Here is a 16,368-nt window from a genome sequence, read left to right on the forward strand (position 1 = left end):
CTATCAAACATGGCACCCGAAGATACGGTGACTTGAAGGAATTTATTTTTTTAAATTTAATTTTACTGTCTGCGGTATAGTTAGACGCAAATATTTTTAAATCTCCCAGGTTGACTAGCTTGCTAAGCCGATTAAGTGATTTGCAATGTACAAAATAGGTATTCGTGTTGTATATACGACAAAATCAGTATAATAGCCTGTCTGTTGTTTGTTGTTGTCAAGTGAGAAAAAGTGGGACCTGTCAGTGAGTGAAACACCAGCAGCTATGTAGCTGGCTAAGAGAAAACTGGCTTGAAAACACAAATTTGTGTTGCATGTGCATACATACTAATATAGGCCTCCTAGTGTTTCTTGAAACACCAGCAAACCTGATGCCTACGCAAAAAAGCATACATAGCTATACACAGCATACAAAAGTGTGTTTAAGCGCCAACTCGCATTGCAGTGTCACATTTTTTTTAGTTTTTGTAGAGATATTTTTTATTCCTTAACCCAATCCTTGACCAAATGTAACACATCAACAAACATTTTTTCTTGCTATATATAGCTAGCAAGCTAATGGTGCCAATAAGCCGCAAACACACGCATATGCGGGAGACTTTTTGAATAATATTGGCGGTTGTCCCCCGAAACTGCCCGCACTCGCCCGGAACATTCTCAAAATGCAATTCCTTGTAACAAACCATGCAGACGATAGTTGGGAAGAAGGCGCTTGAAGAGAAAGGAGTTAATAAAGTTTATATATAAGTTTTTTATAAAGTAAAATTTATCGAAAATCATAAAAAACAGTTCTTTTAAGAACTTCACTACCACATAGTAAGTTTATTTTGATTTTTGTAGTTTTTTGGAATCATATTAGTGTCTGTTTTTTTGGGGCCATTGATCAGGCCTATGCGGGGTTTTTCGAGGAATACTTGAATTTTTTCAAAACGCCAAACTCGCCCGAAAACGCCTGTACTTTTTACTGCGTATGCAGCTTATCGGCACTCTCGTAGCAAGCTGGCTGGCTAGCTACACACAAACCACAATAGTCCTTGATGCATTTTTTTGATAATCATTGGTTTCACGACTAAACGGAAAATTAACATTTACACCAAAGAATGTATTATTAGGGTCTGCGTGCATATACTCAAGCTGCAACAAGAAACAGCAGTGTGACGTTGGTGGATGGATGGGTTTTCAAGGTTGGCGTTTCTTCCAGATGTGCACATTTTACAAGGCTAGCCTCACAAATATCGTGGGATATACCCTGTCTATTATTTCCAGGAGAGACCATGGCTTAGACGGATAGTCCTAGAGTATTTAATACGCAGACTCAATTAGGGCTCGCACCCATGTTAAATCGCTGTCGAGAGGAATTGAACCCTGGTGTCCCGCATAGAGTACGAGAGCTATAACCACTAATCTACGTTTCAAGAAAGACACATCTAATTGACGTTTTTTGTGGCAACTTCAGAATGTACACTGCCCTCTTATCAGGTAAATTTAATTAGAAACAAACAGTGTGGCGCCGTAGTTTAGTGATTATATTTCATACCCTTTGTGCGGGAGACTGAGGTTTGATTCCCCTTGGCAGCGATTCACCATGGGCTGGTGAATATTACCATAGCCCTGGGTTAACCCAAGCCATGTGAGGCAAATTGGGAAAATGGCACATTGTGTGGGCTGTTGTCTAGTGGAGCGCAGACCCTGATTGGGTCTGCGTAGCTCAAAATAAGCATTAAATGCTCTAGGACCCCTCATCTAAGCCATGGCCCCTCCTGGAAATAATGGACAGGGTATATTCATCGATAATTGTAAGACTAGCCATGTAAAATGTGCACATCTATCTATCTAAAAGAAAATGTTTAACATCCATTGATTTATATATTTATTGTAAAAAGCAAGCTACGTGTTTAAAATATTTTGATCCATTCTCAATTAAGTGGCCTTAAAAAGTTTTGAATTAAAATGTGTGAAATTTTATGCTCAATTTTATCCCCATTTTTTAAATTACTTAGTATCATCCCTGTTAAAAATTGTATTTCTGTTTTGTTCTTAACCTTCAAAATGCGATCTCATATGATTTTTAATTTTTCTCCATATCTGTCAAGTGGAACTTTGCGAAGCTTAACTATTGCTGTATTCTCCAGTCTTTTTCAGGAGAGGCGTGCGATCGCACGGGAACGCCTTGGCACACGCCTAAACCGTTTCAGGTGTGTGATTAATCGCACGTCTGAAAAACAAATATTGAGTTTCCAAAATCCACCTTTAAAATCCATTTTATAGCGTGCGATGGCAGCCCTTGAAAGAATTTTTGGAGATAGTCCTGGTCTTTTTAATTCACGAGCAAGCCTATTGATAGCCAACCTGACCATCCTAGCTAATTCACTGACTCCTGACTTAGTTAAAAGAACTACGTAGACATAAATCTCTTTTGCCTGGCCCTTTCGTCGTTGGTAACCAGGTCTTGCACAAGAAATCCAGCCATGCGGTCCTTAACTAATGCGGAGATGAATGCCGATGGAGCACGGATGAAGCAAGTCCGCAAAACTGCACTTACAGGCGGAATAGACATTTCATCATGGATTTAATTATAGATAATTTCTTCAGGTCCGAATTTAATGGATTTTTTCTTTATGCCTGTAAAAAGAAACCCATATGCGGTGGAAATTTTTTTGAAGTTTTAAGCCACATGGATAAAGATTTTTTTAGCTTGAAAACAAAGCATATTTTTGCCTATTTGCTTGTGATGACCTGAAAAGTGAACAATAAATATAAAAAATGACAGTATAGTCATGCATACTATTTCAGACATGTAGAAATGGAAGTTAAGATTGAGAGAGTCACTATACCAGTAGACGCTCGATCATTGTGTTTGGGGTTTGCGATTTAAAACGTCCCCCACTTTTCTACCGCAAAATGAATGCGCAACAAAAAAATACTCTTGGAGCCTGTGCTGTATGCGTAACATTCTTTGCATGTGCGCTTTACATGGCACGTGTTACTTGATTTACACGTGCGAATCATCGCACACCTACTCAAGTATTCCTGAAAAAGACTAAGTCTCGAACGTTTAAGACTGTTGTACTTTTTTAGATATCAGTGTGCATTTAATGATAGTTGTGCATTTAATGACGAATGACTCTCTTAATTAAGGTTGTTTTGTTGCAGTTATATACTGCTTTGATGCATGTATGTGAGTTTTATTATGTTGCTCAATGACCTTGTGTCTACCTAAGTAGTAGTAGTATTTATTTGCTGCTTAGATTGTACAGTATATGATATATAAATATATAAATGTATATAAAGTTGTATGTTAATAATAATACAATACAAGCTATAGCAGTCAGGAGACCGACCACTACCAAAAGCTAATCTAAGGAGGCCACCTTTAGGTATAGTTTAAAAACAAGGAACCTTTGTGTATATTTTGTTTACACATGAACTTAATTGCTTCCTATTTTTATTATCATGCAAAAACCATAAAAATAAGATTTGAAGAAGTCTTAGAAAACTAAAAAGAAAAAAAAAAGAACAATTGAAAACTAGTACATTTAATCTATTATATATTTTCCTTTTTCATAGAGAAGCTAAACCTATTTTTTTTAAATTTGCAGACCCCATCAAGAAAAAAATTGATAAATAAATAAAATGATAAGCTGATTGGTAACAAGTTTTATACAAAAAATACAGTTTTATCAATGATGAAAAAGTATCCCCAAGCGAGACCTAACAATATTACGCTTTGTTAAATTGGATAAAAGATTAGAAAAACCAATTAACTTTTGATTCAAGATGATATTGTCATGATTAAATGTTTGAATTTTCGTTAATCATGAAGACCAATCTCATCGTTGCTCATGTACACCACTCTTTTTACCAATGGGACTTTTTCGCAATAATGTGTGTATGTGCACAGCAGGCCTATCAATAAGCCAAAAAACACACATGCGATAAATCGCTTGTCAAAAGCTGGGATAATTTTGCTTGCGTTTTTTTTTATTTAAAAGGCAACCATACAGGCCTTAAATTTTAAACCTGACAATTGTAAGATTGTTACTTTTAACATCCTCATAAAAAAACGTCATGATCACGCACATTGGAGTTACATCATTTTGGTTTTATTATAAAAAAATTAACAAACAAAAGCCTATTTAAAGCCAACCTGTCCATCCTAGCTAAGCCACCAATATTATCAACACCAGCCTCTTCATAGTTGCTAACTGTGGATTACAGCAGATACCTAGCCAAGTGATTCTTATCTGGCGCAGAGATGAAGCTGATGGTACACGGATCAAACAAGTGTGCATAGTTGCACTTTTTAGCAGCATAGGCAATATGTTAGTGACATTATTCTATTTTGAATAACCAAGAGACATAGTAACAAAGTTGATACATAAAAGAGATAAATTAAAAGCCATAGTTTATATACTCAATTTGAGTACAGGTGGCATGCACGAGAAGGCTACAAATTGAAGTAAGTTTTATATATAGTCAGCTTCTGAAGTATATGTTTTCCTTAACCTAAATGAAAAATGCATTATTTGAAAAAAGAAATATCAAGTTTATAAACTATGTTGCTCAGCTAGCCAAACTTTTTGTGAAACTATAAGATAATGGCTCAACTATTATCTTATTTTCCCGGATAAGTCGAGCCTTTGCGTTTGCAGGAGCGATTGCTTACCACTTACTGATAGGCCTGCACAGAAAGAAATAATTTGTCAGCCCTTGGCATACCTAGAATTTAATGACATGAATCACAATATAATGTAAGCTGTGCTGGAATTACATAAAAATATTTCATTATTAAACTTTAAATGTAAACACCTATTGGAAACTTCTATTCAAATACACTTTCCTTTCATACTTAGTTTACTAAGAAATAGATTTAAACTAGTCGATAAAGCCTGTGGAAAATCCACTGAGGCAGAATAAAAATGAAAAAGAAGGGAATCTTCATGACGTCAGCAATCCATCCACAAAAAAAAATTGGAACTTGTTTTCACGTTGCCTCTATTGTGCATATCTTAAAGCACTGATCAAGAAAATGTATATGACCATGTGTTTTTGATGAATGATTATTGAGATATAAGGGTTAAAATATTTTGCTGACATCAGCAATGGCCCGTCTAAACCCAAAAAAATTTTCTTTTTAAATTTCTATCTAATTGTTTCCTTCATTTTATAGATATTGAAACACTGATCAAGATAATGTATAGGACCATGTATCTTTGACAAACGGTTGCAGAAATATTGGGGTTTAAAGGTTTTTTGATGATGTTGTCAACCCATTTATTCCAAAACGGATTTGGGGACCCAGGCTTGGGAAAATTACCCAAATTAGTCCTATACGTGGTCCCTAGTTACCTATGCTGTGACAAGTTATTGATGCACCACCTCGTTTCCAAGTTATTTGGCCTAAAAGTTTTAGGTGCTCTGTAATGGCTTCATTAATTTAATATAGGATATTGACGTTAAAGTAGTGTTATTGACATCGTGCTTTAACATTTAAGACATACTTTTTTCGGCGACTTCAAAAAAATTCCGGCAACATCAAAGGGAAATAACGATATCCACCATAACCGTCACAAACACTCCGTATTATTATATAAGATTCCAATTTCAATAGTCACTGTGTAAAATTCAAGTTAAGGATTTTAGCTGTACGTTTGCTGTTTTTGCTTCAACGCTGTTATTTTATCCTGGCAAATTGCTTGGTGTTTGCTTAGTTCTTTACCCCAATCTCAGCCTTAGCCCATAGCAACTTGATAGTGTTAACTTTCAGTACATTTGGAGTCACAGGGCTGGTTAAATTTGGCAAGTAATGAGTCATAGTGATGGCGAGATGTGTAAATGTATTGACCAATTGATCTTTCTTTTTTTTGTTAAGTTTATTTATTATGAATGCAGAATTGCTTGTTATATTTTTGTAGAGAAGGATCAAGTTCAAATTGTATATATGGGAAAATGGTGAATGTTTGGGCAAACATACTCTTGTGTATGCCATTATTTAGTTGAACATTGCTTTCACTAAATTTCATTATATATGCATGTTATGTTTAGAACATGATTTTCAAATAGTAAACAATATCAACATCACACAATCATGAGTTGGTTTGATACAAGCTCTTTTTCAAAATATTCTAAGTTTGCAAAGACTGCTTTGAAGCAAGCGCAACAGAATATTGATAAAGTTCTTGATATCAATGACGACACTGTTCCAAACACTGTTTTGCTGAAGAAGTCAAATGGTATATACTTTCATTTGTTTTTATTCCTTTCATTGATAAATATATTTTTAATTGCTATTATGACATGATTTTTTGAACTATGGTAATTAGTATTATTTCAAATTTATGGTAATAGGTATTATTTCAAATTAGAAATATATAATTTTTTTAAAAAAATATTTTATTCAAGGTTTAAAGTTAAATTTTATTAACTACAACTTTTTGAAGTAGGCAAGAAGTTATGTCAACATGAAATTATACATGGTAGTACATGACTAATGCCTGAACTGTTTTTGGGACATAAAAATCTAACACAATACATATATTTGCATTAGTTTAAACAAGTATAAACAACAAATCATTTTTTTAATAATACAAATACATATTTGCAATCCTAAAAACTTTTTTTACCAAAGTCAAATAAAAACTATAGAAAAAGCTCATTAAATCTTCTGTTTTTTTAAAGACTGTGGTCAAGATATTTTAAGAGGAAGCTCCTCTGTTGTGTGATGAAATTTATGACAATGGTTTGCTGAAGTTAAATTATAACGGGAAAATGTGGTTTGTATGGAAAGATGTAATGCTCTCTAGAAAAACGGATTAGTTCTATATTAAAAGTGTATCAATTTTTTATTTTCAATATGCTCAATATTGAAAATAAAAGTGTTCAATATGTATATATAGTAACCCAGCCTGTTTTAAAAAAGGCTGCTCAACAAAGGGAAATGTGAAAAAATTGAATTCCTAATTCTAAAAAAAGATAGAATTGTTCAATAAAGACTATGGATAAAATGCTTTTTTTTTTAATTTTTTTTTTTAATTTTTTTTTAATTATGCCAACTCTTTGGTTTGATGTTTGATATTTGATAATAGTAATTAGTAGTAAGTGCAAAACCTCCCTAATCGCCTGAATAACGTAAAAAACAAAGACCCTACAGAAAGTTTCTTACTACCCTAAACTATGGACCCAGAGTAATAACTCCTGAAATCTCCTAAAAAATATTTTAAAGTTCTATTTGTTATTTTGTTTTATACGCAGATTGAGCAATGTTTATCTTACAGGCATGATAAATTACATTTGCAATTACTGCAATGTAAAATCGACAGTCTCTTTGGTATTTAAAATAAAATGCTTGATTATTAGTAACTCCTTATTTCCTACTAAAATTTGGGCAAAGTCCCCTAAAATATGGAATAGTTTTACACATTTTTTAGTGCTTTCTCATAAAATCTGATCCCAAAATTTGCCTTTATCTGTGGCCACCCTGCTCTAGGATTAGCAAGAGGTAAGAGGATTGATCCTATTGTATGTTTTGTTGAGTCTTCAAGCAGAATATATGCAAGCCAGGCAACCTTCTTAATAAAACAAAAAATTGATGAACCACTGACGACAATCTTATTGACAAGTGGAAAAATAAATTAATTTCTGCAATCAAATTTAATTTTGTTTTAACTGGGATATTAAGAACCACTTTAAAATTCTAATGTTATTGAATTGATATTTATTTGTCCATTATTAGTTTTTCATGTATATATTTCAGTTAAATATATTAGATTCTATTGATTTTTGTGGTATAACAGAAAAAGAACAGTATTTATAGGTGTGATACAACCCACATAACCTGCATAGCTGTTTTCTAGATTTAGAATGATTTTTAGATTTAAGATGATATTAAAAATTTATCAATACCTTTTTATTAAGTTCCATTGGACTGAAGAGTTTTAAAATCTGTGTGCCCTTTCTAGGAAAAAAATATCTTTTCAATAAATTTGATATATATATTTAATTAAGTTTTATTATTAAACAAAAAATACTCTATCTAATTACAATCTTATTCTACATATATTTTCATGTATTTCTATATGTATAACATATGTTTTTAATTTTGCGTCAAACTTGATTCGGTATTAAACTTCTTTTATCAGAGTCTATACTTTGTGTGCTTCGACGTAAATTAACTGACCTTCTGAAATCTTTTTGATAAAAGCAGTAAATTACTGGCGTTACTAGTGCATTAAAGAAAGCAATGTATTTTATTATGAATCCTGTATAGACAGACCAACATGAATCTTTGTAGTTTTGTGTAAAACACGTTGGGCATACATGTTGTAAGGTGTAGTAACAAACAGATGGCAGCCAAAGTAATGCATATACGATGCATAGTTGCAGTGCTAAATATGTTATTTTTTTGTGTTTTGTCAAGTCTTTGTGTTTAACTGTTATTACTCTTTGATTATCTAAGGTGACATCAAAACATAGAGAGTTTCTTGGCTGTGATCTTTTTTCAATGAATTTTACCCGACGTATGACATAAATGTATGCTGCTACAATTATTAAGTAAGGAAGAGCAGTGTTAACAGTCAGCATCATTATTGTCCATATCTTTTTTTGATTATAATCACATTTTACATGTATTTCACAGTTAGATACTGTTTTTGTAATTTCTGCTTTGTTAAAGAATGGTAAGGCACATAAGACAAGAATGTAGATCCAAATCGCAAGGCTAAGTCCTGTTACTCGCCTTTTTGTAAGTCGAACCTTATAAGTTGTCAGCCAGTATACTGCCAGGAATCTATCAATGGTTGTTAACAGCACACCTAAACATGTACCATAAAATGCTACCATATATGAAAATCTAAATCCATTGCAAATCGCTGTTTTCCATACATTAGGCAAATGATGAAATTGTTTAGCAATATAAAATGGTATCACAACTAATCCTTGAAACAATTGAAATACAAGCAAATTTATAATTAAAAAAGTTGATGATTTCTTTAACAGATGTTTTGATGTTCGTATTACATGAAGACAAAAGCTGTTCAATGCTACTGTCATTACAGATAAAATTCCAAGTAAAACTATACTGATTGTACAAAATGTCTCTGATTCTTCTTCATGATTGTTCATGGTTGCTGGTGACGCTAACAAGGTGTTGAGTAAATGTCTTGTGTTTGCACTAACCACGGCTATTTTAGAAATAAAACGGTAATTTAGGAAGCAATTAATTAGAAATTGATTTTAATTCATGCATGAGTTAAAAATATAACTGTTCTCTAATGATTGATTTTAGCCAACAAACCTAAACCAAACTGACACAATGATGTTTTTAAATTCCCCTTGTCTTCAAAGTAAAGAGTTATGTCAACACAAATATTTGTGTATCTTTGATCCTTCTTTAAGATATTTAAATCAAAAATTTGTTGCACTTTTTTATTTTGTTTACTTGCTAATCTTTTAAATTTTCACACAAGTATCAAATAAACAAGTCCGTGTGAACATCACATGTGTTTTGACATTTTATGTGAGTGCATGTTCGTCTTTTTATATGTGTCAGAATGTTTGTTTTTTGTAATTCGATATTGGTGATTTGATTATTACTGGTCAATTACTAATATCCCCAATTCAGGAAATAAGGACTTCAGTTGTGTTTACCTAGCTGTTTTTTCTTTCGTTTCTAATTACAACGATACAAACAAAATAATATCCAAAGAAAAGAAGCAGTTGTTTTATAAATGGGATAGGTGACTCCTTTATAAGTTTTAAAGAATCTAAAGTATTGTTTATTCCGAGTTGTGCTTTAATGAAATACAAGCTCTACTTTTCAAAATGGATACCCATTCAAAAACATAACAGATCTGAATAAAAAAAGTGTGATTTCTAAAGCCTGATGGGTTGTTAAAATTCTCCTTTCCAAGGTGTTCACATTCAAACTAAAATTTAAAATCACTTCTGCTTTACTTCCAGACAGAAACTTAAAAAATAACAATAATACTTATAAAAAGTAGGTATATGCAAAGGTGATAAGGGTTACTTTGGTTTTCAAACAAAGTAGATTAAGGCAAGGAAATATAAAAAAGTAAAAATAAAAATAAACACTCTAATCTTAATCAAAACTGTAGAATAAAAATAAAAATAGAATGTATGGGAATGGTTTATTTCTGTTCTAGTGTCAACGAAAAAATTGTTATTAAATCGAGTCTAACTTTTTTATTGTCCATATTTTTATTTATTGTTATTATTGCTACATCTTATGTGTCCACTTCCTGTGGAATAAATTATATTGATTACTTAGGTTGGTTAATAATTACAACTGTACCACAATCTATAGCATGTTTCCTGTCCTATGCAATATGCAACATGTGGCTGCAAGATGCTATTAGTCATATTTTATAATCGGTATTTATGTCTGCCAAGGTTTTTCATTTGCGTCAAAACGTGATTCATTGTTATTTCACGAGCCAAAGCTTAAGCTAAGCTTATTTGTAGTTATTTGTGGTTATTTTTTTTTTATTTCTTCAAAGATGCTTCAGTTCCTATGTTGTTTTTTTGGAAAGTCTTTTTCATTTTTACTTAAAACTAGACTGTATTAAAGCCTTCTGTATTTTGATATTACCAATGTATTGTATAGGATTTTTGCTGCCATAGAATGCCATTCCTTCTTTAATTCAAATGAACATCTTTTCTATTTTTCTCATGATTTTTCCATGTGATACATTTCCACTTACAAAATTTCAAGAAATATTAAGCATGTTAAATTTACATGACAGTGTTTGTTTGTTGCCATGAGAATAACATCCTTCCTACCATTTTTAGTTAGCATAATTAAAATAATTATGTTCATGATCAAAGGTTAAGTGTTTCATATGCGTAGGAGTGTGTATCTTCATCCTGCTTGCGGTAGAACACCTAGAGCGTTGTATTCTGTACCTTGATGCATTTTTTGTTACTTGAGTTGTAACATTGTTTCTCCTAACATTGTATTTAAAAATGAAGCAAAAAAAGTTTAATGTCTATGTTTTCTGTTGTTTATTTAATAAGTGATAATTTTATAGAATAAACATTAAATACTAAACTGTTCTGTTTTCTGTTAAACAAACAAAGAAGGGGAGAAGATATTTTGTAACAGTTATACAAACATTATCTTTTTAAAAATAATTCATGTTCCTTCCTTAGAGTTTCAATAATTTTATAAAATTGTTCTTTTCTTATGTCACATTTTCTTCCAGGAGAAATTAGCAGATTTTAAATCAACAACTTGGAAGGAGATTAACAGATATATCAATTCGCCACAAAAATAACATTGCGTATTAAGCACTTCCTAAATTGTGGGAAGAGCTGTTTTTGGGATAAATATTTTCTTTCAATAGTTGCCAACTGAAACAAAAAAAAACTCTAGTGTTGATCCCGTAATATAACCTTTCATTTTTCTACTTCAAAATTGATGAAAAGGAACTTAATTACAGCAAGGCGTGTCCTCTCCTGCAATTGTTAATCCATTAAAATCACTTAAACATCTTGTTCATGTGACGACACATATCACATGCAGTGGTTTTTGTGTAGGAAGAGTAATGTACTAAAACAGTCATAAAAGTATTTTTAAGATGTTTTTAATTATTTATTTATTTATTTTTATTTGTTGCAGCTATGAAAACACATTTCTAAAGTTTGAACAAATGCTTTTGATTTTGTAGATACTATGTAAATTGAGAATGCCTAAAAGCAAAAATTCTTGTTTAATAAGTTAATATATTTTTCCACTTCACATTTTGTTATTGTCAAAAAAATTTTGTATAATATTGTGATATAATTAATTTCAGTTTCAAATAGACTTAAAATTTAATTTTGACATACTTAAGAATCTATAGCACATTGCATACACACATGCTATAAAATCCAAATTAGCCTTCTTCAAAATAAAAAAAACTTTAACAAAATAATGACACTCTTACGTCCCACTGTTAGTGCTTTCTTTAAAGGGGCACTTCAGTAAAAAAAAATATTTGAAAAAAAAGTTATTTTGATAAGACAATATATAAATATGTCAAAATAAACCTTTTACAATAGTTAAAAATCTTTATTTATACCTTAATTGTGTCTGTAGAAATCTTCAACTTTAAATAAATTTGCAAGGTCGCGTAAATAAATCAGCATATGTCACATCGTGTAGAAAGTTTGTAAGCTCTCATAAGGGAGAAATTAATAATGATGCAAAGTGACGAGGTGTCTTTTACTGACTGAAAGCAATGTTCTTAGCAAAATATTTTCTTTTTAAAGAAATAAAAAATATATCTATTCGCTTTTTTGCATTCTTTTCATCAAAAAACTTTATCATTTGCTTTTACTTTACAAGCCAGTTTATTTTTATTTCACAGTTCAGCAATATCACTTCTCCGCACATGCCTTTTTGCGCACTAATGCAAACAAATTTTATGTAACGGTAAAATTTCTCCATGATGGAGGACAATTGAAATGCGTGATCGAAAGTTCGAATAATGTTTGTGTCGTGATAAATGATTCTTATGATTAGGTAGGTCATAAATGCGTTGCAGAAGCTACTGATTTATAAGTGGTTGTTTTGACAAAGCTGTTTTAGAAACTGCATTATCAGCATTACATGCAGCCTTAAACAGTAACAAAGAATAAAGAAAATGGTCACATTTACCCCCTGAAAATATTCGGCAGGTCCTTCTATCAAAAAAGCTTTATTTTTAAAAAACAAAGAATAGAAACTTAAGCGCTACGAAAGATACATGTGTAACTAGAAATCTTTTTTGTCAGTGTTTTTATTTGATATAAAAATGTACAAAACGTTATTTAGTTGTGTTCTGTGGATACAAGTACAAGTAATGAAACGAGAAAAAATGAGAAACTTTGATCACATTCACTAGCTAAAATGGCGTTTTTACAAAGTGGCAATATTTTAATATGGAAGTTTATTTCCTGGAGATCTCTTTTAAAAGAACTATCTGTGAAGTGCGACAAACAAATATAAAAACTTTGATTGCTTGGTAGATCACCTGCACGATGTATTTTGTTTAGCCATTTTTGTCTGAGTTTTTTTTTCACAGACGGGATTCTGTGAGAACTGACTTCTTTACATTTCTCTGATCGATTGGTACATCGAAACGCAGAGCAACTAACCATTTTTTAAAGATTTAACATAAATCACATACAAAAATCGATTTAAATGTAAGCTATAGATCTTAACATGAATGTTCTCTGCGCTCGCTTAAACATTCTGCACGATGTGATGCCATTATTTATAATCGGGTCCTGTCCTAAATGAAATTGTGCCTGTCTGTATTTTTTGAGAAAAAATTTGAATATGCGAAGGCTAGTACAACAATTTTAAATAAGGAAAACAAGTGAAGTAAGTTTTTTTTGATTTCTTATGCTTTTCTGAGTATGTATAAAACAAAAAAGAAAAAAGTGATTTTTACTGGAGTTCCCCTTCAACATGCCAAGGTTTATATTAATATTAAGCATATGAAAATCTGATTAAAATGAACTTACGAATGTGTAACACAAAAACTATAGATGTTTAAAAACAGTATTAAGCTATTTTGGTAAAAATAACCAAAGAATACTACAACCATTACAAGTTACCAATATATCCCTGAATTTCTTCCAAACATAATTGTAAAACTCCGTCTGATTGACATACTTATTTTAGTGATAGGTTACAATATCAAGGAAAACTTTACAACCCAGGTAACAACAATTACAATCTAAGTAACAAAAATTACAAACCAAGCAACAAAAATTATTATTGTTATTAAACATATTTTGGCATCCATCAATATGCAATTGTTTTTTTCACCTAGTGAAAATAAAATAATATAAAATATAAAATCTTCATACATGCTACATGAATACATAAATCTTCATACATGCTACATAAAAGACTTAATAAATGCTAGTGGCGAACAAATAGAGTGAAATGAGAGGAAAGTAGGCTCAAATAGGCAACGAAATGCATAAGTAAGTTGGGATAGACTAAGGGGAACAATGAGGAAAAACAGGTGGAATGAGAAAATATGGATATGTCAGCAATCATATTAAAAGAAAACTAGTACTTTCAAAATCGTTTTTTGGAAATGTTGTTTGTTCTTTGCTTTATGAAAATGCTAGATCAATTGTTCTTTCTAAGATAAAGGTTGCAGTGTTCATCTGGGCCACTGTTAATAGTAGTTTGTTCACCTTCAACCCATGCTTGAATAGATAATAATGCACAAAACGCCCAGATCCCTACTTTTTTCAAATTTTTTGATTTTCATTTTATTGGGATATTTATTTTAAATAATATCAAAAACATAACTGATAAAAAAGAAAGAATATAAAACAACTTTTCTTTCTCAGTTCTTTTCAACAAAATTTAACTTGTTTACAAAATTTTAATTTTTTAAAATTTTAAATCACAATTTTTACTTGATGCACCTTTACGTTTAAGGCTGAAATGGACAACAGTTATGTCAGTGGAAACAATACTAAAACACTAGTATACTAGTTGCAACAACTTGCTGCCCCTTCTTTACCATGATACGACAGTTGTTCTTTCAAAGCTGATACATATGCACCCCTTATTTTCCAAAGCGATGATTAGCCCCAACACCAACCTTGACCCCAGGGTTGGTTTTCTCTTTTTATAAACCCTGGAGTCCAGATTGCACCAATGAGAAGTGCACAATGAAAGGATACGCAGTGCGTTTAATCTGATCACGTGTGCACATCCTACCTCTGCAAGCTTCTATGCTAGGTTTAAATCTGCAAGTTACATGCACATTCGATTTTGTTTCTAGTGGATTTTTTTAAGAGCAGCAAAGTTTACAACCATTTTGATCCGAAAAGAATAACAAAATATTTTCTGGTAAGTTTTTTAAAGCGTTATTTTGCACAGTATTATATGCGGTGAAATATGGCTAAATTTTATGCTACATTCTACCTCATTCTAAATTGGTTTATATTTATATTGTTTTGCATGCACAATTGATACTTTCGAAATGTTTGAAATGCAGTCTGTGAAGCATTTAAAATAAAATTTTATTAAATCTTTAAAAAAGGAATTAAAAAATCCCAATCAAAAAATAAGATTTTAGGTCAAATAACACTTTTTTAGGCACACACATGAAAAGTGTATACCATAAAACAAAAAGTATTTTAAAAAACAGGCCAACGGTTACCATAATGGTAGACCTGCAGCTTTAATGTTTTTAAATCTAATTTATAGGTTAAAGAATTTAAAGGCATATATAATCTATAAAATCTGCTAAAACAAACTACTAAATTAGCAAAAACAAAATCTATAGATATATGCACCAGTTCATGTTAATGGTGGCAAGTTTTTCTGCAACTTCAAGCCAAAAAACCTTCTGATGTACTGGTTGTAACATATCAGACGTGCTTTTCCTTTAATTATTTACAAGTACAACCTTTTTTTCCAATTAGGATCTCCATCAAGTTTGTCCTTTTTTTTGACACTAAGAAAATATATGATTGATCAAATAAGCAACCCAAAAATAAAGTTATAGTTCAAGGATTAACCAGTCATATGCGAGTAAAACAAACAAAAATCATGTGTCAACAACTACTATAATGGGTCTATTCAATAATGTGTACGTACTATAAATCGTCAATCTTATACTCCATTGTACGCTTTGCTTTCGACTCACCTCTTTCCTGAGTGTACAGATCACCCCTCCCTAAAAATCAACTTGATGATTATTACTTATAACACGTTACTTGAAAAAAGGACAATTGGTAACTACGGCAGGTCTAAGGTGTTAAAGTTGAAATAACCACTCATTTTTTTAACAGAAAAGATAAATAAAAACACTGCAATAATTTTCTAAAGCATAGATATGTAAGCTCTTCGAAGACCCCCTTCCGCTTGCACCCTTTGATACGCTTTTAGAATACCTCTTTGGCTCCTTTTTCTTTGAGCAAGCTAGCTACATTCCTTTTTGTGAACAACATTTTGAAGATTTTATCATGGTGTAAAGCTAAAAAGGTGCAAGGGAGAAGCATGAAAAGCAACCTTTTGCCATAATTTTAGAACTAGACTTTAATAAAAGCAAAACAAAATGCTACAGAATTTATCTGGCTATTAATACCTTTACTTTTGCAGTTATTTGCAACATGGGTAATAGGTGTTTTTATGTTTTCTTAAGATTTTGATAAAAGAAATTTTATTATTTTCAGCTACTAGTATTTTTTAATGTTTATTCCTTACTGTAAAAACCAAAATAATGAAACTGTATACAAGAAGAGAGGTAGTAACTTTTAATTAAGGGAATCAATAAGTCAAAAAAAGTGCCTTACTATTACTTTTACTAATTTACTAAAACAAAAAAAAGGGCAACTTCAATATAAGTACCA

At 31.4% G+C, this 16,368-nt stretch overlaps 1 protein-coding gene across 1 annotated transcript in view; it reads left to right on the forward strand.

Moving 5' to 3' along the window:
- Nucleotides 1-6,020: 6,020 nt before the first annotated feature.
- Nucleotides 6,021-16,368, forward strand: part of LOC130649564 (TATA element modulatory factor-like) — a 34,323-nt gene continuing 23,975 nt past the window's right edge. The window contains exon 1 of the mRNA XM_057455860.1: nt 6,021-6,233. Within this exon, the coding sequence (XP_057311843.1) occupies nt 6,089-6,233 (145 nt within the window). The 5' untranslated portion in view covers nt 6,021-6,088. The remainder of the gene's footprint in view (nt 6,234-16,368) is intronic.

This window comes from Hydractinia symbiolongicarpus, chromosome 7 (assembly GCF_029227915.1).
Source record: "Hydractinia symbiolongicarpus strain clone_291-10 chromosome 7, HSymV2.1, whole genome shotgun sequence".
Lineage (NCBI taxonomy): Eukaryota > Metazoa > Cnidaria > Hydrozoa > Anthoathecata > Hydractiniidae > Hydractinia > Hydractinia symbiolongicarpus.